Source organism: Natrix helvetica (genome assembly GCF_964273705.1).
Source record: "Natrix helvetica genome assembly, chromosome: 7".
Lineage (NCBI taxonomy): Eukaryota > Metazoa > Chordata > Lepidosauria > Squamata > Natricidae > Natrix > Natrix helvetica.
In genome coordinates, this window is record NC_138558.1 from 5,452,503 (window position 1) to 5,478,109 (window position 25,607).

Genomic DNA, 25,607 nt, shown 5'->3' on the forward strand with positions numbered 1-25,607 from the left:
GTTCCTCCAGGCCTTCCTGTCCTCTACCATCTTCTAGAGTCCATTGAAGCTCACACCGACTGCTTCAGTGACTCCAGCCAGCCACCTCCTTTTCTGTCGTCCCCTTCTTCTTCTGCCCTCAATCTTTCCCAGCATGAGGCTCTTCTCCAGTGAGTCCTTCCTTCTCATTAGGTGGCCAAAGTATTTGAGTTTCCTCTTCAGGATCCGGCCTTCTAAAGAGCAGTCAGGGTTGATCTCCTCTAGGACTGACCGTTTGGATCACCTTGCAGTCCAAGGGACTTGCAGTTTCTCCAGCACCCCAGTTCAAAGGCCTAAAAGTATGTTTATTTATTAAATCCAATTTATGTGATTATACAGGAGGCATTTATAAAACACTGCATGTGATGGAGTGAAAAATGAGACCAGACATGGGAGAAGAGAAGAGAAAGCTAGAAGGTGGTGGAATTAAGTGCATCATCAATTTAGAATCGTTGCATTCCCACAAGTGCTTCAAGTCCAACCCCTCCTGAATTCCATTGACTCTTATCTGGCACCAGTTGAGTGTAGAATTTTAGTCGTCTGGATTTCTTGCATATAGGCTTGTATAAATCTTCTATGCTCTCACCTTACGAATGGTCCTGATTCTCTATGCCTGAAAAAGCTTTGGTTATAATTTACCAGGCAGAGAAGACTCCGGATTAGATATAGCACAACATTTTTTTGAATTCTAACACTGCCTTTGAGCCCAGAAGTCAGGGAGGAAATGTCTTCTAATGTCTATAACACCCGAGCAAAATTTCTCAAGTAACCAGCATCCTCAATACATAAAGCCTCAGTTAATGAAGATGCTGGTTACATAGCTTCCAGAGGGGTAACTTTACGTCAGCCTTAAGAAAAAGCCAATGGCCAGCCACCTCCAAAAAGGTTGCCAAGAAAACTGTGGGGATCTGAGCCTACAATTGCCGGAGTTACTCATGAGTTACTCCAGGGGTGTCCAAACTTGGCAACTTTAAGACTTGTGGACTTTAACTCCCAGAATTCCCCAGCCAGCAGAGCTGGCTGGGGAATTCTGGGAGTTGAAGTCCACAAGTCTTAAAGTTGCCAAGTTTGGACACCTCTGAGTTACTCAAAAGCACAGGACACATACAGTAATATCTTCTTTGGTATAAAGGTACAGGTTCCCCTTGCGTGTATGTGATAGTCATTTCCGACTCTAGGGGGCAGTGCTCATCTCCGTTTCAAAGCCAAAGAGCCAGCGTTGTCCGAAGACGTCTCCGTGGTCATGTGACCGGCATGACTCAACGTCAAAAGCGCATGGAACGCTGTTCCCTTCCCACCAAAGGTGGTCCCTATTTTCCGACATGTTTTTCGAACTGCTAGATTGGCAGAAGTTCTTTTGTATAAACATTTATATATTGTTTCTGGAGCTCCCATTCATACCCACTGTCAACTGGGTGATCTTTGCATACCTTTATTTGCTGGCCTATAACAGTGCTTATCATCACCCTACCTTTTATTTTATACAGAACCAAAAAGGGATAAACTTTATGCGACGGACAAAATTTCGCCACGTGACATAAATGGGATTTTTTAAAAACAAAAACACCCTGTTTTTATTGCAAGGTGACATTTGCTAGGTGCCGCGCGCAAGCTTTGATAGCTGAAAGAAGATTTTTTTTTTAAAAAAAAGTTCTTCATCCTTCTTGCAGCCTCTCCAGGGAATGCCACTAGTTTACAACAATTAAAATCTGTACATTTAATCTATACATTTAATGGCCCGTGCCTTATGCGAAGCTGCGGGTGATTGGTTCCAAACCCCATTTAATAGCCTTAGGAAAATCCGGGATGCTGTATAGCCTTTAAGTGACATTGACGTTTTTGTCATTCTGAAACTACTCAGTCATAATGAGCTTTTTAATACACAACTGTTGTGTTTCGTTGTGGGAAAGGAAGGAAGCCAGGCTAATACTTTTTCCCTCCCTTAAAAAAAATAGATATACTGTAATTTTTGGCGTATAAGATGCACCTTCCCCCTGCAGAGCGTGGAAATTTTGGTGCATCCTATACACCAAATACAGTCATTTTTGGCCTCCCGAAGCACCGCATCCCATTTTTGTGAAAAATGGTTTGGTTTGGTTTGGTTTATTTGGATTTATATGCCGCCCTTCTCCAAAAGGACTCAGGGCGGCGTACAACATTAAAAAACACACATCCCAAAAGTTAAAAAAGATTAAATCCATATCCAAAAAAAACAAACCGAATTTTTTAAAAAACCAATATATTTAAAATAAGTTAAAATTAACAGGCCAGGCCGGCTTGCTGGAAAAGCCAACTTTTTAGGGCACATCGAAGGACCGGAGGTTGGGGATTATGCGAAGCTCCGGGGGCAGCTCATTCCAGAGGGAAGGTGCTCCCACAGAGAAGGCTCTCCCCCTGGGGGTCACCAGCCGACACTGCCTGGCCGACGGCACCCTGAGGAGGCCAACTCTGTGGGATCGTACTGGACGGTGGGAGGTTACTGGTGGCAGTAGGTGGTCTCGCAGGTACCCTGGGCCTAAGCCATGGAGTGCTTTAAAGGTCATAATTAATACCTTGAATCGCACCCGGAAAACAACCGGCAACCAGTGCAGGCTGCCTAAAAGGGGTGTAACATGGGAGCACCTAGGTACCCCCATGACAACCCGCGTGGCCACATTCTGGACCAGCTGAAGCCTCCGGGTGCTCTTCAAGGGCAGCCCCATGTAGAGAGCATTGCAGTAGTCCAGGCGAGAAAGGACGAGGGCATGAGTGACTGTGCACAGAGCATCCCGATCCAGGAAGGGGCGCAACTGACGTACCAGGCGAACCTGGTAAAAGGCCCCCCTGGTCACGGCCGTCAGGTGTTCTTCTAAACTAAGCCGCATATCCAGGAGGACTCCCAGATTGCGGGCCCTCTCTGAGGGGGCTAACATTTCTCCCCCTATCGTCAAAGATGGGACAAGGTGCACAAATCGGGATGATGGAAACCACAGCCACTCAGTCTTGGAGGGATTGAGCTTGAGCCTGTTCCTCCCCATCCAGATCCGCACAGCCTCCAGGCATCGGGAAAATCACATCGAGGGCATCGTTTGGGTGGTTTGGGGTAGAGATGAAAAGTTGGGTATCATCAGCATATTGATGATACCGTACCCCAAAAATGGGCGAAAAACAGGCCACTTTTCGCAAAAACTGAAGTTTATCCCTTCCCCCAACCCCCAGAAGCACTTTGCAGACTTCAGAAGGGCTGGGGGAAGGCAAAAATGCCTCTGTTTTTGCGAAAAACAGTCCATTTTCCGTCACTTTTTTGCAAAAATGGTGGCGTTTTTGCCTTCCCCCAGCCCTGCTGAAGCCTGAAACCTTTTATTTTTTCCTTACACACCTCTTTGAAATCTTGGTGCGTCTTATAGTCCGAAAAAAATATGGTAGCATTAAGAGTCACTTGAGACAAAGAGAGGGAAGCTATTTAAAGGCAGTTAATGATGCTGCTTAGAATTTGAGAAAGTTGGAGTGGGAGTGTGAATCACTGTCAGAAGAATTGCTAATCACTGTTATTTAAAGAAGTGGTGTACCTCAGGCTTCATTAAATATAAAGTGTTGGCACCGTTCTGAGCAATTATACCTGACAGCTATGGGTGGATCCTTCCCCTGTTTGAAAGTCTCCAGTCATCTGTACTACAAGGCAGAAGTGAGTTTTGCAAATTCTGTTTTTTTCTTTTTTTAAATTAAAAACCCACCAGAAAAGCAATTCATTAGGGGGTGATCCAAGCGTATTGACTGGCCGGGCAGTTCTTTCTCTCTGCGAAATAAAAAGGAAACGTTGACGAACAGAATGCCACTTTCAAAGAGAGAGCGAGAAAAGAAACAAAGCGCGTACCTTGATAGATAGGCATCTCGTTCAAGCTTAATGACAGTTGTTACAGTACGACACAAAACGTATTGATTGCGCTCCTTAAGCTGTGATTGTTCGTACGTCCAGCGTTCATGTTCCCACAACATGGACATGTCACGCCTTGAGGATGGAGAGTAGGATGGTTAACGTCACGTTCGAAAGTGAGGGGGTGGGGAAAAAAAACCCCCATGCATCCAGACTATAATTAATAAGGAAATTTAGGCTGTGTCTCAGCCTATTTTTAATTCGTCAGATGTCATTTAAATGTAGAATCCCCGGGCTGGAAGGGACCTTGGAGGCCTTCTAGTCCAACCCCCTGCCCAAGGCAGAAGTCCTTATATCATGGAACAACTTCCCTGCAGAAGTTGTGAATGCTCCAACACTGGAAGTTGTTAAGAAGAAGTTGGACAGCCATTTGTCTGAAGTGGTGTAGGGCAGGGGTGTCCAAACTTGGGAACTTTAAGACTTGTGGACTTCAACTCCCAGAATTCCCCAGCCAGCTATGCCTAAGTCTTAAAGTTCCCAAGTTTGGACACCCCTGGTGTAGGGTTTCCTGCCTAGGCAGGGGGTTGGACTAGAAGACTTCCAAGGTCTGTCCCTTCCAACGTATTCTATTCTATTCTATTCTATTCTATTCTATTCTATTCTATTCTATTCTATTCTATTCTATTCTATTCTATTCTATTCTATTCTATTCTGTCCATACCATTCCATTCCATTCTGTTCTATTGGTTGTCCAGACTTTTCTTGAAAACCTTCATTGATGGAGCACCCTCAACTCCAGGAGGCAAATTTTCCATTCATTAATCTTTCTCACTATCAGGACATTCTTCCTTCTTTCCCTGTTGAATTTGTCTCTGATGAGCTTCTACCGATTGTTTCTTCTTCTTCCCTCAGATGAGAATATGTTGACACCCTCTTTGCTGTGGCAGCCCTTCAAGTATTGGAAGAGGTCATCAGGTCTCCCCTAACCCTTCGCTTCGTTAGGCTAGACCAGGGGTGTCAAACTCGATTTCATTGAGAGCCGGTGTCGGGGGCGCCTGTGGCTGCCAAGCTCCATTTTCGGCTGTGACAGCCTCCTGCAATGCTCTGCCATGGAAAATGCAGCTCGTGAGGGCTGCCACGACCCTTACGAGCTCCATTTTTAGCTGCGACAGCTTCCTGCAACCCTCTGCCAGCGAAAACAGAACTTGAGAGGGAGGCCCTCCCAAGCTCCATTTTCGCTGGCAGAGGCACCGTGAGCTAGTTCTTTGCTGTTTCCAGGGCAGCCCCACGGGACAGATCTAAGCACCCCATGGGCCGGATATGGCACCCGGGCCTTGAGTTTGAGACCCCTGGGCTAGACATACCTAGTTTCTTTAGCCTTTAGATGTAGCCCAGTGTTTCTCAAACTTGGCGACTTTAAGTCCTGTGGACTTCAACTCCCAGAATTCCCCAGCCAGCTATGCTGGCTGGGGGATTCTGGGAGTTGAAGTCCACAGGACTTAAAGTCGCCAAGTTTGAGAAACACTGATGTAGCCTCTAGACTCCTTATCAACTTTGATGCTCTCCTTTGCACTCTTTCTAGGACCTCACCCTCTTTTTTGTATGATAGTGACCAGAACTAAAGGCATAAGAATAGTTCCAATGACTCACATCAAGGAAGTCAGTCTTAGTCCAGCTCGTAGTTTTGCTTCTCATAGTTGTCAAGTGTAGATGAACATCAATCTCTTTCTCCCCATTGTTCCCCTGATCAAGTACTGGGAAGCTCACTCCCTCCTCTTCAGATACAACCACGAACCTTTTGGGACTAGCGGTTGACTTGGTTGTTCAGCCATCCAAAATTGTGCACTCATTAAAAATTGAGCTGAACAAAACTGGAGGCTTTGAGTATCTTCTAAGGGCTTAGTATCTTAGTAGCATCCTGGCAAAAGCTACGGAAGAGATGAGTGAGAGCAACAGTGAAAATGGAATCAGGAAAGGTAAAGGTGTAGAGCAGGAGTCAGCGACCTGTGGCTCTGGAGCTGCATGTGGCTCTTTCATCGCTCTGTTGCGGCTCCCTATCGCCGATCAGCTCCACAGTTGATAGGGCTTTCGGTTAGGACAGGTAGGGGAAAAAGGATGCCACACTCGGAGGAGACTCTGGTGGGGGAATCGGACTTCCGGTTGGGTTTGGAATTGAATGGGGGGGGGCTTCCGGTTAGGACCTTTGTGGCTCTTTGAGTGTTTAAGGTTGCCGACCCCTGGTCTAGAGAAACCAGAACATTGACTTGGCTTTGAGGCTTTTTGGGGTGGGGGGCTGGAAGCAGAATGGTGGCTCAGTAGTTAAGTCGCTGAACATATCAGCTGGAAAGCCGGCAGCCAAGGTTTGAGACCCTGGTACTATGCGAAAGGGTGAGCTCCCGTTACTCATCCCAGCTCCTGCCAACCTAGCAGTTTGAAAGCATGTAAATGCAAGTAGATAAATAGGTACCACTTTGGTGGGAAGGTAGCAGTTCTCCGTGATGTCGCGCTGGTCACAGGATCGCATAAAAGTCTTTGGACATTTGAGTGCTGGCTCAATACATCCCTGCGACCAATTCGCTCTCACAGAGAGGGACTCCTCCGGGTGCCGTCCACTAAGCAATGCCAGAGGGCGGCACCGACGGGTAGGGCCTTCTCTGTGATGGGCCCAGCCCTCTGGAATGACCTCCCCCCGACATTAGGATAACTACCGATCTCCGCTCCTTCCACACGAAACTCAAGACCCACCTGTTCCAACTAGCCGGCCTGGCCTGAATTATAACTACATTCTCTAATCCCCCTGGACAATTTTAAACTTTAAATTAATTCTGAATTTTTGGGTATTTTAATTGTTTTAATCTTACCGTGTAGTTTTAACTCATGATTATTTATTATGTATTGTATAATGTTTTTGTATATACCTCCTCCTCGTCATTTGTTTGTATATTGAATTGTACGCCGCCCCGAGTCCCTTTGTGGAGAGGGAGCGGCCTATAAATTTAATTAATAATAATAATAATAATAATAATAATAATAATAATAATAATAATAATAATAATAATAATAATAATAATAATAAAAATAGCCTTGAGACGGAGATGAGCAATGCCCCTTGTAGTCGGCAGTGACTAGCGGAGTAAAATGCGCAGGGACTCCATGTAAGCAATTTCCATGGAGATGAACCTTTATCCATGGCTCTTTTCACACAGTATATAAATGTCTTCACCCAAATGGGAAAAGTCAGAATCCTCAGTTGATTGCAGACAGTTGCCCTTTAGAGAAAAGCATGGGCTGAACCCATCCATGGGGACCTGATTAGGAATGCTAAGCAGCAAGTCATTTAACTCAGAAAATTATAGAATGTGACGTCTAGGAAGGACCTTGAAAATCCACTCCTCAAAATGTTCTCCAGTTGTCAGCTGATTGAGGTAGTCCTGACAAGAAGTACCCTGTTCCCCCCAAAATAAGACCTAACCAGAAAATGAGTCCTAGGATGATTTTTCAGGATGCTTGTAATATAAGCCCTCCCCCCCAAAAATAAGCCCCAGTTAAGATTGTCAGCCAGATGGATGTATTTAGTGCCGTACTGCCCGAATGCATCTTTTGGAGCAAAATTTAATATAAGCCCCAGTCTTATTTTCGGGGAAACATGATCGTGTGTCTTCCAGAGGTTCAGGACTGTACCTCCTACAGTCCTTTGTGGTTAGGAGCGATGGGAACCGCGGTCCAGAAATTTAGGAGGGTGAAACCTGCCAATCCTTGCTACAATATCTTATAATTACGACGCCGGCGGTCAATAGTTCTGCTGAGAATGAACGAGTAGAACAAGATCCAGGAAAAGAACAACATGGATTTTATCCACTGCAGGCTTAAATAAGAGAGGAAAGTAGTACAGGTTTTTTATTTATTTATTTTGTCCTCCTCACCAATGGTAGCCGGGGTCATTTGCTCTGATTTCAATAGCCTCGACCTTCAGAATTAGAGGAAGCATGTGTATCACACCTGCCTCAACATGGACTCCTAGGAAAGAAAGACCCTTGCTTCCAGTGGTGGGATTCACTTACCTTCACTACCGGTTTGCAAATGTGAGGCCGCTCACACTACAGTGTGAGTTGGATTTCTTTTAAAACCCGTGAACAGGGGTGAACTGCTGGGGGTTCACACGGGTTAGGGTTAGGATCAGGCGAACCTCTAGCTAGAATTCTCGTTAGGGATGTAACCCTAGGCTTGGCTTGGCAATGTATATAAGCTATGATTACTTTACTGTTACTTCAAATGCTTAAGAGATGTAATTGGTTTGTTACCTCAAGCAGCCATAAGAGGGAGCCAGAATGGCTGTTAGCTCTCTGTTTTGTTAGAAGCTGATCGGTGTATACTGAGTATTGTGGTTTGCTACTGTTAGCTATATTTTGTGTGCTAGACTGACTATTTTGATAACTGAATTACTGAACCGTGTATGACTTGGATTGTTAACCGTACTCTGAATACCTCTATATTTCTATATAGTAAACTACTATATTTTTTATACTATTCAGTGTCTCTGTATGCTGGTTTGTGCGTGTTATTCCATATCACTCTCATTACGCTTCTCTGCATACTCGCTCTTCTAATGGGGAGCTTAATTACTTAACAATTCTGACTGATTCGGTGAATCCCCAAATGCCACCCTTAGCTGGCCCATGCAAAGTAAGTGCAGGGCCTTTGCAGAGGCTCTGGGAGGGCAAAAAATGGGCCTACTAGAAGTTCCAGAAGTTCAGAAATGGGACGTTTCCGACCGCTGAAGCCCGGCGGAAGCAGTTTTTGCCTTCTTGGAGGCTCGAGGAATGTCTCTGGAACCTGGGGAGGGCAAAAAACATCCCCCCCCCCTGCTGTGGTGCAGGAGGCCGACTAGTCCATGCCCACCCAGCAACGGGGCAGCGAGCAGCGAACCTGTTGCTGGAACTTTTGAAGTCCACCCCTGCCCGTGACATCCTTCACCTCCAAACAAGGGCTGTTGCAATAATGCATCTTTTATTCCGCAGAGGCACGAATCTGAAGTTTCTCGCTTTGTCTTACGGATGTTAACCCCATGCCGCCCTGACGCCATCCCACTGCTCAGACCCTAATAACGCCTTTTATTCACAATGTCCCTTCTGCCCATTTGCGAAAAAAACACCTGTTCTACTCCTCTTTGGAGGCTACAGCAATAAGAAATAGTTTGGCACGTCTCTCTTCGAACCTCCACCTTCCTTTTACAAAATCAGCTTCCATTCTACCCAAAGATCGGACCTCAACAAAGCAGCCTTTTGTTTATAGGTCGTGATTTTTGCTCCCCTGTTGATTGGCTGCTTTCTAGGTGTGATCCCTGCTTCCATGCCTCAGCCATTGGCTGGGTCACATTGCCATGATGTTGTTGAGCAGCTGCTAAGCACTTAAAACAGGTGTTAGGAGGAACAGGCAGACCGAGTATAGGAAGGGCCAGAGCAACGCAGAGGGAACCATAGTATTCATAGACTGCCACACAGAAAAGAGATTTGGCGTGATAAGCTGGCAAACTCCTTTTAAATTTATAGGTTAATGATTTTCCTTGAAGGTCCCAAACATTTTTTTTAAAGGGTCAATAGTTTGAAATTTTCTACAGTATTTCTTTGGCAGAGGGGAAATCTTTTGCTTTTGAAATCGTCTTCTATTTAGACCAGAGAACATTAGATTTTTGTAAAAAGAAATTTGCAATACAGTAGAAGATGATTGCAAACTGAATTGGAGGCAGCAGGGCGGTATGGCTTTTCAGCTGGTAAATGCAAGATTTAGGTTGACTGGACAAAAGTATAATTCATAAATCGTGCAATGTACGTGTTTCTTTGGACTCCATCTCTAGTATTTTAGAGGTGTTTAAATAGTATTTAAAGGGACGCGGCGGCTCAGTGGCTAAGACGCTGAGCTTGTCTATCAGAAAGGTCGGCAGTTCGGCGGTTCGAATCCCTAGTGCCATGCAACAGTGTGAGCTCCCGTTACTTGTCCCAGCTTCTGCCAACCTAACAGTTCAAAATCATGTAAAAATGCAAGTAGAAAAAATAGGCACCACCTTTGGTGGGAAGGTAACAGCACTTCGTGCGCCTTCCCTGTTTAGTCATGCTGGCCACATGACTACGGAGACGTCTTCAGAGAGCGCTGGCTCTTCGGCTTTGAAACGGAGATGAGCACTGCCCCCTAGAGTCGGGAACGGTTGGCACATATGTGCGAGAGGAACCTTTACCATTACCTTTTTAAAAAGGGAAGGAGTTTTTTTCTTGGTGGTTCTTCTGAGTTTCAACTGCCATTGTATAACCCAAAAACTAGTTTGCATTTCCCCAAATTTGCATAGAGTTTTAACGTCTCTGAAATTGGCAAGAGCAAAATCTAGAAATGCATCTCATGTTCTTCGAAGCTTCTCCTTAGGGCATGGGGAAAAATGCTTTTAATCATTGATCCTTCCTATGAATTCAGAACATCCTTAGAGGCTGCTTTTATTGTCCCCATAATTTGAAACCTCAGTGGTAGCAATGTTCTTAGATTTGTAAAGCCCATTTGTACAAGCGATGGATGAAAACGAATCAAGGAGAGAAGCAACCTAGAACTAAGAAGAAATTTCCTGACAATCAGAACAATTAATCAGTGGAACAATTTGCCTCCAGACGTTGTGCAGGCTCCAACACTGGAAGTTTTTAAGATGAATTTGTCTGAAATGGTAGACGGCTTCCTCCCTGAGCAGAGGGTTGGACCAGGAGACCTCCAAGGTCCCTTCCAACTTTGTTCTATTTTACTCTACTCTGTTCTGCTCCGCTCCATTCGGCTCCACTCGGTTCCATTCCATTCCATTCCATTCCATTCTATTCTATTCTATTCTATTCTATTCTATTCTATTCTACTCTACTCCTATTCCATTCCATTCCATTCCATCCCATTCCATTCTATTCTACTCTACTCTACTCCTATTCCATTCCATTCCATTCTACTCTACTCCTATTCCATTCCATTCCATTCTATTCTATTCTATTCTACTCCTATTCCATTCTATTCCATTCTGTTCTATTCTATTCTATTCTACTCCTATTCCATTCTATTCTATTCTACTCTACACCTATTCCATTCCATTCTATTCTACTCTACTCCTATTCCATTCCATTCTATTCTATTCTACTCCTATTCCATTCCATTCTACTCTACTCCTATTCCATTCCATCCCATTCCATTCTATTCTATTCTATTCTATTCTATTCTATTCTATTCTATTCTACTCCTATTCCATTCTATTCCATTCTGTTCTATTCTATTCTATTCTACTCCTATTCCATTCTATTCTATTCTACTCTACACCTATTCCATTCCATTCTATTCTACTCTACTCCTATTCCATTCCATTCTATTCTATTCTACTCCTATTCCATTCCATTCTACTCTACTCCTATTCCATTCCATCCCATTCCATTCTATTCTACTCTACTCTACTCCTATTCCATTCCATTCTATTCTACTCTACTCCTATTCCATTCCATTCCATTTCATTTCATTCCATTCTATTCTATTCTACTCCTATTCCATTCCATTCCATTCTATTCTACTCTATTCCATTCCATTCCATCCTATTCTATTCTACTCCTATTCCATTCCATCCCATTCCATTCTATTCTACTCCTATTCCATTCCATTCCATTCCATTCTATTCTATTCTATTCTATTCTACTCCTATTCCATTCCATTCCATTCTACTCCTATTCTACTCTACTCCTATTCTATTCTATTCTATTCTATTCTATTCTAAGCTTCACTTTCCATTTTATTTAATAACGCTATGAAATAAAGCACACTCTCCAATTTGCTGTGAAAGAGGAATTCCTGGCTGCTTGTTAAGATAATCTTTCTAACCCCTGGCTTTAATCTCCTTCTTTTTATCTATCTCCTAGGTGAAACCATGAGAATCGCTTCCTCGGAATTTGCTGACGATCCTTGTTCCTCCGTCAAGCGGGGCACGATGGTCCGGGCTGCCCGAGCTCTGCTTTCCGCTGTCACTCGCTTGCTCATCCTGGCGGACATGGCAGATGTCATGAGGCTTTTATCTCACCTGAAAATTGTAAGACCCCACCCCCACTCCCCTTCAATGAGTCACTTTATCTCATGTTATGGGGGTATCCAGGATTCATTAACTTCTTTTTATGCATAATGACACATGAATAAATGTACAATACCAACAGCAGATTCTTCCAACGTGGTAGAGAGCAGAGACTGGTTTCCAGTTTCAATTCAGAGAGCAGACTAGATTAGTTCTCTTGCACAGACTCAGAGCTACAGAGGTAAGCCACGCCCAGGCTCCGAGCCATCTGGCATGGCTCTCAGTCACCAAATACGTAGTTCCCATTGGCTGACCCAGTTGCCCTGCCTATATACATTGGCTGACCTGGTTACCATGTCCTATTCCAGCCAGTCCCCAATGGCTGACCTGTTGCCATGTCCCATTCCAATTCATGAATATTCTGACACAACGTGGGATGCTACGTAGAACGTCAAGGAGAATCCACATCTCACTAATGCATAGAACATGCCTTGAATCACCTGGGTGAATTTGAACTCGGATACTGAGCAGGGCCAGGATTGATTTGTGTTTGGAGGGGAGACTTCCCATGACTCTTAGCTACAACAGGTATTAGCCAAATGTTTTGGAAGAAGGCGATTTAAGGCACTTAGAGGCAGCTCTCACTTAATAACCACAAATGAACCTGGAATTTTGGTCGTAAGATATTGCAGTCATTATGCGAGTTACCACATCACTGGTCATTGAATGCAAACTGGCTGCCAAGTGCCCCAAATGCAATCATGTAACCACAGGTTGGGGCGGCCATCATGAGTTGGAGTAGGTATCTCACAGAGATCCGTTGGATACAAGATGGGCAGAAAATAGAATGTATAAATAATAAATAATAACAATGTTTGTCTACTGTAACTTTGGAATGTTGTTAGGCGACCGGTCATTAGTCAAGAATTATCTGTCCATATAGCATAAAATATGTGGGACGTGGTGGTTCAGTGGCTAAAAACGCTAAGCTTGTCGATCAGAAATGTCGGCAGCTCGAATCCCTAGCGCCACATAATGGAGTGAGCACCCGTTACTTGCCAACCGAGCAGTTTGAAAGCAAGTAGAAGAATAGGGACCACCTTTGGTGGGAAGGGAACAGCGTTCCGTGCCCCTTCGGCATTTAGTCATGCCGGCCACATGACCACGGAGACGTCTTCGGACAGCCCTGGCTCTTCGGCTTTGAAATGGAGATGAGCATCGCCCCCTAGAGCCAGAAATGACTCGCACATATGTGTGAGGGGAACCTTTACCTTTACCTGTAGCATAAATTATGGGGCAGCAGGGAATTGGATAGGATAGGATAGGATAACAGAGTCGGAAGGGACCTTGGATCTTGCTTAGGCAGGAAACCCTACACCCGTGATGGCGAACCTATGGCGGAGCCATTTGTAAGGGCACGCGAGGCGCTGCCCTGTCAGCTGGCCGGCGCGCATGCGCGCGCTGGCCAGCTGAGTTCACCTTTTTAAAAGCTATTTTTCGCCTTCCCCAGGCTCCAGAGGCTTTATAGGAGCCTGGGGAGGGCGAAAAGAGCCTCCCCCGCCCCCCCGGGAGGCTTCAGGGACTGTCCCTGATGCCTTCGGAGCGCTTAAAACGACCCTCCAAGCAACCCGGAAGTCACTTCCGGTTTGCTCGGAGGGTCGTTTTAAGCGCTCCGAAGGCTTCAGGGAAGCCTCGGACGGTCCCTGAAGCCTCCGGAGGGCCTCCGGGGGGTCAGGGGAGGCTCTTTTCGCCCTCCCCCGGCTCCTATAAAGCCCCTGGAGCCTGGGGAGGGCAAAAAAAATGTAAAAATGGGGGGTGGGTCACGCGTTGTTCGCGCATGCGCACTGGGGGGGGGTGTCGCGCGTTGCATTATGGGTGCGGCACGCCCGCACTCGAACCCCCTGCGCTCCCCCCACTTGTGGCACGCGAACCAAAAAAGGTTCGCCATCACTGCCCTACACCACTTCAGACAAATTGTTATCTAATCGCTTCTTAAAGACTTCCAGTGTTGGACAATTCCCAACTTCTAGAGGCAAGTTGTTCCACTGATCAATTGTTCTAACTGTCAGGAAATTCCTCCTTAGTTCTAAGTTGCTTCTCTCCTTGATTAGTTTCCACCCATTGTTTCTTGTCCTACCCTTTTGTCTTCTTTGTGGCAGCCCCTGAGTTGCTGCCACATCTTGTGATAGTGAATTTCATGCTTCAGTGACAATGTGTAGGCATTTTCCCTTGGACTGGTTGACCCAGCCAAGGTCCCTCCCACTCCTTTGATGGCTTTATTTTACCTGCCAAAGCAGAGTGGGCCATGCTGCTTTTATACTTTTTCAAGGTATAAATGCTGTAGTTTGATTGAAGAATGAAAATGTGATTGTCTTTTCTGAAACCGCTGATTAGATTTGGGTTTGTAAATCTGGCTGGGGAATTCTGAGAGTTGAAGTCCATACGTCTTAAAATTGCTAAGGTTGAGAAACACCGGACTAGCAACTTATCAACAAATATATAAAGTCTGAGACAATGGAGGCTGTTGCCTTTTATTGGATTTTTACTGGGCTTTTTTTTTTTATAACATCTCAATGCTTTGCCACAAAAATTATTGAGAGATGCCTGATTTCTAGTATAGCATTTTAATAGCATTTGAACAGATGAGCATTTTAATAGGTTCAGTGTTTTTGGTTTTGTGTTGCAATAAGTGCATTTGTAAATTTGTAGTTATTGCCGATACTAGCATCTTTATCTCTTACTTGATTAGCATTGTAACTTCTCTATTCCTATTATTTTAACGCCGGTTTTTTTGTTTGTATTTTTATATACCCATTTTTTTTTACTTTCCTTTCCTTTTTATGAGTCTCTCTTTGCGTTTATAATCTCTGATGTGAAAGTCTACAATGTGCTAGTCAGTGAGCATAGTAAAAGCCTTTTGTTTTATGTTAAGGCTGTGCATACCTCCCAAATAATTGGGAAGAGCTGCTTCAGAATGCACAGGGGATCAAGAGTTCTAACTTTTTAAAGCTGCTATGTCCTTTTTGAAGCTTTGGTGTAAACTCCAACACAGATGCAACACTTTTAAAGAACGGCGCCTTTTATTTTAAGTGTTCTAAAGCACTGTTTTAATATTTTGTTTCCGAATCCTTCTTAATCTCCGAGGGGATTTTTGTGTGTGTGTGTGTGTGTGTGTGTGTGTGTTATGTATAAAAACAATCTATGGCTTATTGTGCAAACAGCATCTGCAAATGAAAACGTATGGATTTCCCATGTTAAGCTTTGCATGTGAGCTGAATTTTTAAGAAGCAAGAACGATCCGCCCCGTGGGGTGCTTAGATCTAGCCCCCGGGGCTGCCCGGAAAATAGTAGAGGTCTAGCTTGCGGTGCCTCTGCCAGCGAAAACGGAGCTCGGGAGGCGCCCCCAACATGAGTGACATCAAACTGGCCACGCTCCTCCCCCTCCCCCCAAGGTCAAACACAACCCTGTTGCAGCCCCCAATGAAATCCAGTTTGACACCCCTGTTCTACAAGTAGATCTCAATTTATGACAGTTTATTTAGTGACCGTTTGAAGTAAGGACATCACTGAAAAAAAAGTGACTTAGGATCATTTTTTTCACGCTTACGACCCTGGCAGCAGCCCCATGGTCACGTGATCCAAATTCAAACACTGGGCAACTGACTCATAGTTATGACTGTTGCAGTGTCCTTCGGTCACATGATCCCTGTTTGAAACCGTCTGGCAAGGAAAGTCAATGGGGAAGCCTGATTCACTGAACAACCATATTACCAGTTAGCAGCTGCAGTGATTCACTTAACGACTGTGTCAAGAAAGGTCGTCAAGTGGGGCAAACCCCATTTAACAAATGTCTCACTTAGCAACAGAAATGTTGGCCTCCATTGTGGTCGTAAGTCAAGGACTACCTGTGTTCATGATGGTTCCATTTTATCTCCAGGTTGCAGCATTCAAATGCCCGTTCTGGGTTGGAAAGGACAGGTCTCATTTCTTCTTGTGTTCTTCCCAGATGTTGGTTCTTCACCTGAACAGGTGGTCCTTTACTAACGACCACAATTGAGCCCCAAGTTTATGTTGTTAAATGAGACATTTGCTGAGTGAGTTTTGCCCCATTTTACCACCTGCGTTGCCACGGCTGTTAAGTGAATCACTGCAGTTGTTAAATCTATATATATATATAAAAGCGAAATGCCACTCATGTGACATCACGAAATCTCCAGAACCGTAAAGCCTACAAACTTGAAATTTGGCACTTATGTTCCTCTTGGCTTTTATGTGCTCGCTAAGAAAGGTTTTTTCAAAATGACCATCGGATCATTAATATTTCTTATATTATTATTAACACGCTCTGATGCTAAGGAGTTAGAAGTTCTACTCCCCCTCCCCACCCGAAAATAACTCTGTTCCAACTGCCACTTGGGCGTGACCAGCGCGTGACTCATCCGGCCTTCGGGCTGGGAGTTTGGAGAGGAGCCTGAGGGAGAAAAGGGGATAAGATAGGAGAGGCTTCTGTGGGGCAAGGCTGAGGGAGAGATGGGGAGAGGAGAGGCTTTTGTGGGGCAAGCCTGAGGATCAAGCTCAATCATATAGATTCATAGTGGAGCATGGGCATTTAACTAGTGAGTAATATGATTGTTCAGTGAATCAGTCTTCCCCAGTGACTTTGCTTGTCAGGAGGTCGCAAAAGGGGATCATGTGATCCCCCCGGGACAATGCAACCGTTGTACGTATGAACCAGTTGCCAGGCGTCTAAATTTTGATCACATGAGCATGGGAATGCTTACAAAGGTCGTAAGTGTGAGAAATGGCCCTAAGCCCCTTTTGTCACGGCCATTATATCTTTGAACGGTCACTAAATGAACTGTTGTAAGTTGAGGACTATCTGCAGATCAAAATGAAATGCAAGCTTAGTTGTCTAGCAGGCGCTCATCAAAGCGAGCGCGACTTTTTTGGGGGCCAAGTTTCTGTGATATGCAATATAGGGAGCTGTACCTGATCGCCCCCTTGTGGCCAACGCAAGCCATGTCCTCGGTCACAGTAAGAAAGGAAACCCATCCTGATGCCGTAACAGCTGGGAACCCTGATTGCTTAATGATTCATCAAAGAAGGGGACGAAACGAAAGCCCCCCCCCCCCCGAAGAATTACAGAGCAGCAAAGTGATTGATTGCCTAAAGTTGCATGTTTGGCTTGTGCCTGCGAGAGCAAATAAACCAACGGATGAATAAATCTGTAACAAAGCAGTTTGCAATTGAGATGAATCCATGCAATCGCTGATTTGCCCATGAGTTGTTTTCGGTTGGTTGTTGCTAAGTGGGGGAGATGCATTGTGCCTTTTTACCTGTGCAAGGGATTTCAAAGGCTGGTTTATCTTCATCACATCCCCTCTTCTTCCTCCCCCTCCTCTCTCTTTTCCCAATAGAAAGTTAATAGCCACGAAGGTCACGGCTTGAATGAATGATGCATGGCTGGAAATGAGATCTATGCAGGCCAGTTTTGGAATCCCCTAGAGCAGTGTTTCTCAACCTTGGCAACTGGAAGAGGTCCGGACTTCAACTCCCAGAATTCCCCAGCCAGCGAATGCTGGCTGGGGAATTCTGGGAGTTGAAGTCCGGACCTCTTCCAGTTGCCAAGGTTGAGAACACTGCCCTAGACCAAAGGTGGGATTCACTTCTCTTCCCTACCGTTTTGCAAATGCTCACTTCGCTCTCTGCATGCGCACCGCCTTCTGCGCATGCTCAAGTGATTGCACATTACGTTGGGCGGGTGGGCCAAGCCTCCCGCAGCTGCCGCTCCCGGTTCGCCCAAACCAGAGAGAACTGGCTGAATAGCACCTCTGGCCTGGACCCACTTAACAACCGGGTTATGAAGTTAACAAGTGTAGGGATTCACTTAACAACGGTGGCAAGAAAAGTCGTAAAATGCAGCAAAACTCAGCTTACGAACGTCTCGCTTAATGACATGCGTTTGGGGCTCAATTGCGGTCATGAGTCGAGGACTACCTGTACTCTTATCTACCGCCAATTTGCTTTGACTGTTAGTGGCTCAGATTGTTGTAGAGTGCTTAAGCCTGTCAATCAATCTTACATCCATTTTGAACTGTCGGGATCTCCTCATTTTCCTGGAGCGTCACAGAAAGGGGCATTTCAGACATTTGTGAACGCAGCTTATGTGTGTACAGGTAGTCCTCCACTTACAACCACAAAGGAGCCCAAGATCTCTGCCGTTGAACGAGACATTTGTTAAGTGAGCTTTGCCCCAGTTAACAACTTTTCTCACCTCAATTGTTAAATGAAATCCTTGCAGTTCTTAAGTTGCTAACTCAACTGTTAAGTGAATCTGGCCTCCCCATGAACTTTGCTTACCAGAAGGTCGCAAAAGGGGATCACGTGACACCCCCCCCCCCGGGACACTGAAACCGTCATAAATATGAAGCAGTTGCCAAGTGACTGAATTTTGATTGCAACGACCCTGGGGATGCTGCAAAGATCGCAACCGTGAAAAACATTCATAAGTCACTTTCTTCAATGCCGTTCTACCAAATGAACTTTTGTAAGTTGAGGACCACCTGTATTGGGGGTACCTCTCAACCACCACAATCTACTTAAGCAAATGCATTGCATTCCTATTCAGACAGTGCCTTAGTCACAAAAAATGAAACCTGCCATCAATTTGATACAAGTAGTCGGCGTAACGACCAATCGCTTCAAAAGTCTGTAGAGATTCTCAGTCATCCAGCTCTGAGTGGGTAGTGGGGAATGGAAGTATAGTATAGTATAGTATAGTGCAGTGCAGTGCAGTGCAGTACAGTACAGTACAGTACAGTACAGTACAGAATATTTTATCATTGTACAAAATAAATAAAACAAAATTGTATGAAAAGGATTCTTTTCAGAGAATCCTATCAGAGATGAAGAAGCTTCTTGGATGAGAAGTGAAACATCTTCAAAAGAAAAAAAAATGAGAAAGTCCAGTTGCCTCCTGAAAAAAAAGCCCCTTTGGGACAACCGTGACCTGGATGACGGAGAATCTCTACAGAATTTTAGCTACAGAATTTGGGATGAAGACCCTTGGAATGGTGTTGGCAGTAGGAATGGATTTCCAGAGGGAAAAAAATTGCAGACTGCAGGAACCATTTGCAGCACTCAGGGGACCCTGAGGACAGAGATAAACCTCCAAGTGGCCTCAATGACCCTCTAAATGGATGCAAATGATCAGCTGTCTGCAAGGAATATAAACCCTTCCATTCCCCACAGTCCTGTCAGAACTGAAGAAGCTTCTTGGATGAGAAGCGAAACCTCTTCAGAAAAAGCAAAAAAACAAGAAAGTCTAGGTGCCTCCTGAAAAAAGCACCTTTGGGTTCAATCCCTTCAAAATTACCACCGGTTTTCCCAGGCGAACCTACAACCTGGTGCTCAAAGATCTCCCCCTGGGGTAGATGATTACGTGCCGGGACCTTGGCAACTGGTATTTAGGGCTGGTTGCTATCACACAACTGTGTTTTGCGATGGTTTTGCAGAAAACTGGCGATGGCTTCCATTGTTTTGGCTCAACCAACCCATAGCAAACCATTGGTTTGCTTAATAACAAACGATGTTCCCTTAACCACTGCAAAAAAGAGGGTGAAAAAAGTCTTAAAATTGAGTTGGTCATATCACTGACCCATTTTTTGCATTTTACAACTGTGGCAGAGGGGTGGGCTGCTGTGGGTTTGCGCGGGTTCGGGCGATCCTATAAGCTAGGATTCTGCCCAGTTCTGCGAACACCCAAATGCCACTCCTGACTGGCCACACCCATCCCGCTCCTCCCACCCTGCCCTTCCCCTCCCAGGAGTCTCTGTGTGGCCCGTTCATTATGCCAGGTAAGGGCAGGATCCACGCGGAGGGGGGAAAATGGGCCTACCGGAGGTTCCAGAAGTCCAGAAATGGGCCTCTTTCTGGCCTCTGGAAGCCCGGGGGGAGCAGTTTTCGCCCTCCTGGAGGTCGAGGAAAGCCTCTGGAGCTTGGGGAGGATGAAACACACACACACACACACACACGCACAAACACACACACACACGGTCATGGTGCAGAAGGCCAACTAGGCCACACCTACCATTGCCACGCCCACCGAGCAACGGGGCAGTGAACCCATTGCTGCAATTTTTGAAGCCCACCCCTGGTGTGGTATGCAGGTTTCATCATCGTCGTAAATGGAGGACTTACTTAATACTGTACGCCTCTGTGCATTGTAGAGCGCGGCATATATTTTTTTCCCCCTGGCAAATATTTGAACAGTGGATAGTTGACACTAAAGACGAGACGAGGTGCTCAAGGCTGATCCCCGTTTCTATGGTTTCTCTGCATTTTCTTTGTTTTATGCGCGGAATTCTTGTCGCGAGAGCCGAGGGCTTCGTTACCGAGGGCTACCCTCAACATTTATTTGTGTCTTGCAACAGGACCGATGAACTGAGAGCCCTTTGAAGACCTTATAACGGCCTACAAATGGCAAGGAGGTTATACGCCAGGGGTGTCAAACTCAATTTCATTGAGGGCCTCATTAGGTGTTTGACCACGGAGGGGGGTGGGTGGGCGTTTGACACAGACTCAAGATGCGCTTTCCCCCTTCTCTTCTTTCTTTCTTTCCACAGTTCTTTACTATAACCATTTTCCTATCTCTTCTACCAGGCTTATTACGGGCAAACGTTTATTACGTATTCTTCATACTCCACTAAACTTTTTATTTCTAGATTTATACCCCATTGTTTAATAGTAAATTGCTTTTCCAGGCAGAAAAGCTATTTATACCATTGTATTTTTATTATTAGTTGAATAATAAAAATATAATAGCATAAATAGCATGATAATACAAGACCTAACGGCAGAGGTAAATTTCCAGGAGGGGTAAATAGATATGCCTGTCAATTATAGATTGTTGACTATAGATTAAATGGAACTACAGTATGTAAAATCTGGCATTAAACTGTAGTATTAACATAGAATGGGGCTGCGGTGACTCCGTGGCTAAGACACTGAGCTCATTGATCAGAAAGGTTGGCGGTTCGACGGTTTGAATCCCTAGTGTCGCGTAATGGAGTGAGCTCCCGTTACTTGTCCCAGCTTCTGCCAATCTAGCAGTTCAAAAGCATGTAAAAACGCAAGTAGAAAAATAGGAACCACCTTTGTTGGGAAGGTAACAGCGTTCCGTGCGCCTTCGGCATTTAGTCATGCCGGCCACATGACCACGGAGACATCTTCGGACAGCACTGGTTCTTCGGCTTTGAAGCAGAGATGAGCACCGCCCCCTAGAGTCGGGAACGACTAGCACATATGTGCAAGAGGAACCTTGACCTTATTAACATAGGATGTTGCTTGTTTTCTATCCAGATCAGGCACCTACTTGACACCACATAATTGTAATCCAGTTCAACCCAGTCCTCCTGGAGGCCCCCGCGTGGCCTGTTTTCAGCCTCCCAGACCTCCAGCAGCACTCTGCCCGCCGTGTGGAGGTCTCACATGGCCTCCCTGCGGCCCATTTTGGCCGTCAGGATGCTTCTGGAGCCGGGGAGACCAAAAAACGGGCCATGCAGGGGCCTTACGGGACCTCTGCGCGGGCTGTTTTTAGCCGGCAGAGTGCTTATTGGAGGTTGGGGAGGGCATGGAGGCCAAAAACAGGCCGCGCAGAGGGCCCGTGAGCCCCCCCCATTTTCTTTCCCTATTTGTTCTTGTTAGTGTTTCAAGGATAACAGATAATTTTGTTGTTGTGTTTCTACTCCCCTTGTTTACCATCTGCTTCCTGCTTACCCCTAATGAGACAGTGAGCCCGGTTTGCAGAAAACGGCTTTTAAAAGTCATTGGTCTCTGGGGAGCCATGCGGTCCCCTCCAGCCCCGAAAACGCAGGCTGCTGCAGCGAAATCTTTAATCAATTGCGTGGCAGCATTGTTTAATCGCGAGTTGGCTGACCCTAAAAGTAATTCATGTTGCTTCTGACGTCCATGTTGAAAGCGTTTGACCAATTTAGTAGGCTACTGAGATCTGTGCCGGTCAGAGGATAGAACAAACAGTGACATATTGTCCCCTTGGCTTGTTTTCCTGGTGCCACTGAGTCGCGGTTGACGTTTAGGGCCTTTTGAAACAAAAGCTAACTGGATCTGAACATAAATCGTAATGTGGTGGTTTCTTCCTGTTATCTCTATATTTCTTTCCCCGAAAAGTTTCAAAAACCACGATGCGACATCGTTCCTCAACGTGACCTAATTCATTTTCATAAACGAGTACGAGTAGTTGAATGAAATGGGACGCGGTGGCTCAGTGGCTAAGACGCTGAGCTGGTTGATCAGAAAGGTCGGCAGTTCAGCGGTTTGAATCCCTAGCACCACTTAACGGAGTGAGCTCCCGTGACTTGTCCCAGCTTCTGCCAACCTAGCAGTTCGAAAGCAGGTAAAAAATGCAAGTAGAAAAATAGGGACCACCTTTGGTGGGAAGGGAGCAGCGTTCCGTGCGCCTTCAGCGTTGAGTCATGCTGGCCACATGACCACAGAGACGCCTTCGGACAGCGCTGGCTCTTCGGCTTTGAAACGGGGATGAGCAACGCCCCCTCAGCGACCTAGCCACTGCATCCCTAATAAATGTTATTTCGCTTACAGTTAATTAGTAATTAATCAGGATGTGGCAGCACCTTTCCCGACGATCATATTCTATTATAAGGCATAAGCTTTTAACAAGGAAAAGCTGCTACCAAACTCCTGATTTTATGCCACCATGCACTAACTCAGCTCTTCTTTTATAATGTCTGCCACAAGAAGTACGTAATTGGCAATGATATGTGAAGGCTATTCCCCATTGGTATGCAAAGCATTTATGCAAACAATTACATTAACATATTGCTGAGGCTAAGAGAGATTGAATTATCCACAGAACAAACATGTACAAACTATTTTGAGGTAAGTTGTCCTCAGGGCATAGTCAGTTGGTTCCATAGTTGCTTCTAGAATCTTTGGCTCTAAACAATAGCACCTAGACCTATATGGAGTTAGTCCTCAACTTACAACATTTAGTGACCATTCAAAGTTACAATGGCACTGAGAAAAAGTGACTTACGACCATTTTTCACACGATTGTTGCAGTATCCCCATGGTCACATGATCAAAATCCAGATTCTTGGCAACTGGCTCATAGTTATGACGGTCGCAGTGTCCCTGGTCACCTGATCCCCTTTTGCGACCGTCTGACAAGCAAAGTCAATAGGGAAGCCAGATTCACTTAACGACTGGGTTACTATATTAACAATTGGAATAATTCATTTAATAACAGTGGCAGGAAAAGTCATAAATGGGGCAAAACTCGTTTCATCGAAGCAACATAAATTTTGGGCTCAATTGTCGTTGTAAGTCAAGGACTAACTCTGCTGCTTCACAGTGCTTTACATCCCTCTCTAAGGAGTTTACAGAGTCAGCCTATTGCCCCCAACAATCAGGGTCCTCATTTTACTGACCTCGGAAGGCTGAGTTAAGGCTTGAGCTGGTTGAAAATCGAACTGCTGGCAGTGGGCAGAATTAGTCTGCAATACTTCATTCTAACCACTGCCCAACCCCAGCTCTTAAACACCTAACAATGCAGGTTTGTATGTTGCTCCTATCCCTTGACCGGCTTTAACAGTGGCAACTGGGAGAGGGATCTAGGGATCCAGTAGACCACCACTTAAATACGAGCCAGCTGTGTGATGCAGCTGCCAAAAAAGCTATTGCCGACCTAGGCTGCATCAACTGAGGGATAGTTTCAAGATCATGTGATAGTACCGCTTTATACTGTATTTTATACTGCACCCTGCCAACAAAAGTGCGTATAGTCAAGGCGATGGTTTCCCAGTTGCAATGGATGGCTGTGAAGGTTGGACCATAAGGAAGGCTGAGCGACAAAGAATGGAGGCCTTTGAACTCTGGTGCTGGAGAAGACTCCTGCACTGAGTCCCTTGGACTGCAAGGCGATCCAACCGGTCAGTCCTAGAGGAGATCAACCCTGACTGCTCTTGAGAAGGCCAGATCCTGAAGAGGAAACTCAAATACTTTGGCCACCTGATGAGAAGGAAGAAGGACTCCCTGGAGAGGAGCCTCATGCTGGGAACGATGGAGGGCAGGAGAAGAAGGGGACGGCAGAGAAGGAGGTGGCTGGATGGAGCCACCGAAGCAGTCGGCGTGAGCTTCAATGGACTCCAGGGGATGGTAGAGGACAGGAAGGCCTGGAGGAACGTTGTCTGTGGGTCGTGATGGGTCAGACACAACTTCGCAACTAACAACAACAGTGCTGTATTGGTGAGCCCACAGTTGGAATTCTGAGTCGAATTTTGTTCCCCAGAGTACAAAAAAGATGTTGACTCTAGAGACAGTGCAGAGAAGAACACCAAAGGTGATAAGAGGCGTTGAGGCTAGACCATACAACCAACGATTGAGGGAACTAGGTATGTCTAGCCCAGGGGTGTCCAAACTTGGGAACTTTAAGACTTGTGGACTTCAACTCCCAGAATTCCCCAGCCAGCCAGGCTGGCTGGGGAATTCTGGGAGTTGAAGTCCACAAGTCTTAAAGTTCCCAAGTTTGGACACCCCTGGGCTAGCCTAACAAAGAGAAGGACTAGGGGTAATATGATAACTGTCCTCTAGTACCTGAGGGGCTGTCACAGAGCCCCTCAGGTACTGTCACCTGAGGGCAGAACACGAAGCAACGCGTGGAAGAGCATGAAGAAGAGGTCCAACTTGAAACTAAGGAGACATTTCTGGACAGTGAGAATAATTAATCCGTGGAACAGCTTATCTCTGGAAGTTTTGGGTGTTCCATACCTGGAGGTGTCTATGGAGATACTCAGTCATCCCAGTCCTGGTGGTCCCAAAGGTGCTTTTTTTTCAAGAGGCAACTAGAGGACTTTCTGGTTTTTCTTTCAAGACGTTTCGCTTCTCATCCAAGAAACGTTTTCAGCTCAGAGTTGAAGCTGAAGCTTCTGGGACGAGAAGCGAAACGTCTTCAAAGAAAAACCAGAAAGTCCTCTAGTTTCCTCTTGAAAAAAAAAGCACCTTTGGGACGAACAGCAATGGAGGTTTTCAAGAGGAGAGTGGACAGCCATTTGTCCAGAATGGCACAGGGGCTCCTGCTTGAGCAGGGAGGTGGAGTAGAAGAACCCCAAGGTCCTTTCCAACCCAATTATTCTTTTTTAAGTTTTTAGTGAACATTTTCAAGTTTAAAAACCACAAGCAAAAAAAAAAAAAAGAAAAAAAAATACAAAAACAAATACAAAACAGATAAAAACACAAACAACATAACCATGTAATATAATTTTACAGCTTCCCGTATCAGCATGTACAGTATATTCTGCTTTTGTAGTTTACTATTCAATTATTGCCTTCTCGTAGTTTTTTTTTTAACAATTCTAATGGTAATGTAATAATTATATTATAATGTAATAGTATAGTGCATATAATCAAATTTTACATATGTACATTTTTCTTCATAGTATAATCAATAGTTTTTAAAACTTTTATTTCTTGTTTTGGCTTCTATTCTCTAGCCGCTTGTACAGTCTACTCCAAAGTTTTATAATAGTCCGACTCTTTCTTTTCAGATACCTGTCCATTTCAGCACATTTGAGTCCTAATTACCATATCATCTAGAGAGGGGATAGTTTTTTCTTTCCCATTTTGCACACAGGC

At 45.2% G+C, this 25,607-nt stretch overlaps 1 protein-coding gene across 8 annotated transcripts in view; it reads left to right on the top strand.

Annotated features, from left to right (window-relative positions):
- The window catches only part of CTNNA2 (catenin alpha 2), a 653,992-nt gene that overhangs the window by 210,851 nt on the left and 417,534 nt on the right, over nt 1–25,607 (top strand). For all 8 annotated transcript variants that reach the window (XM_081960368.1, XM_081960363.1, XM_081960364.1 and 5 more), the window contains exon 4: nt 11,791–11,957. In XM_081960368.1, the coding sequence (XP_081816494.1) occupies nt 11,791–11,957 (167 nt within the window). The remainder of the gene's footprint in view (nt 1–11,790; nt 11,958–25,607) is intronic.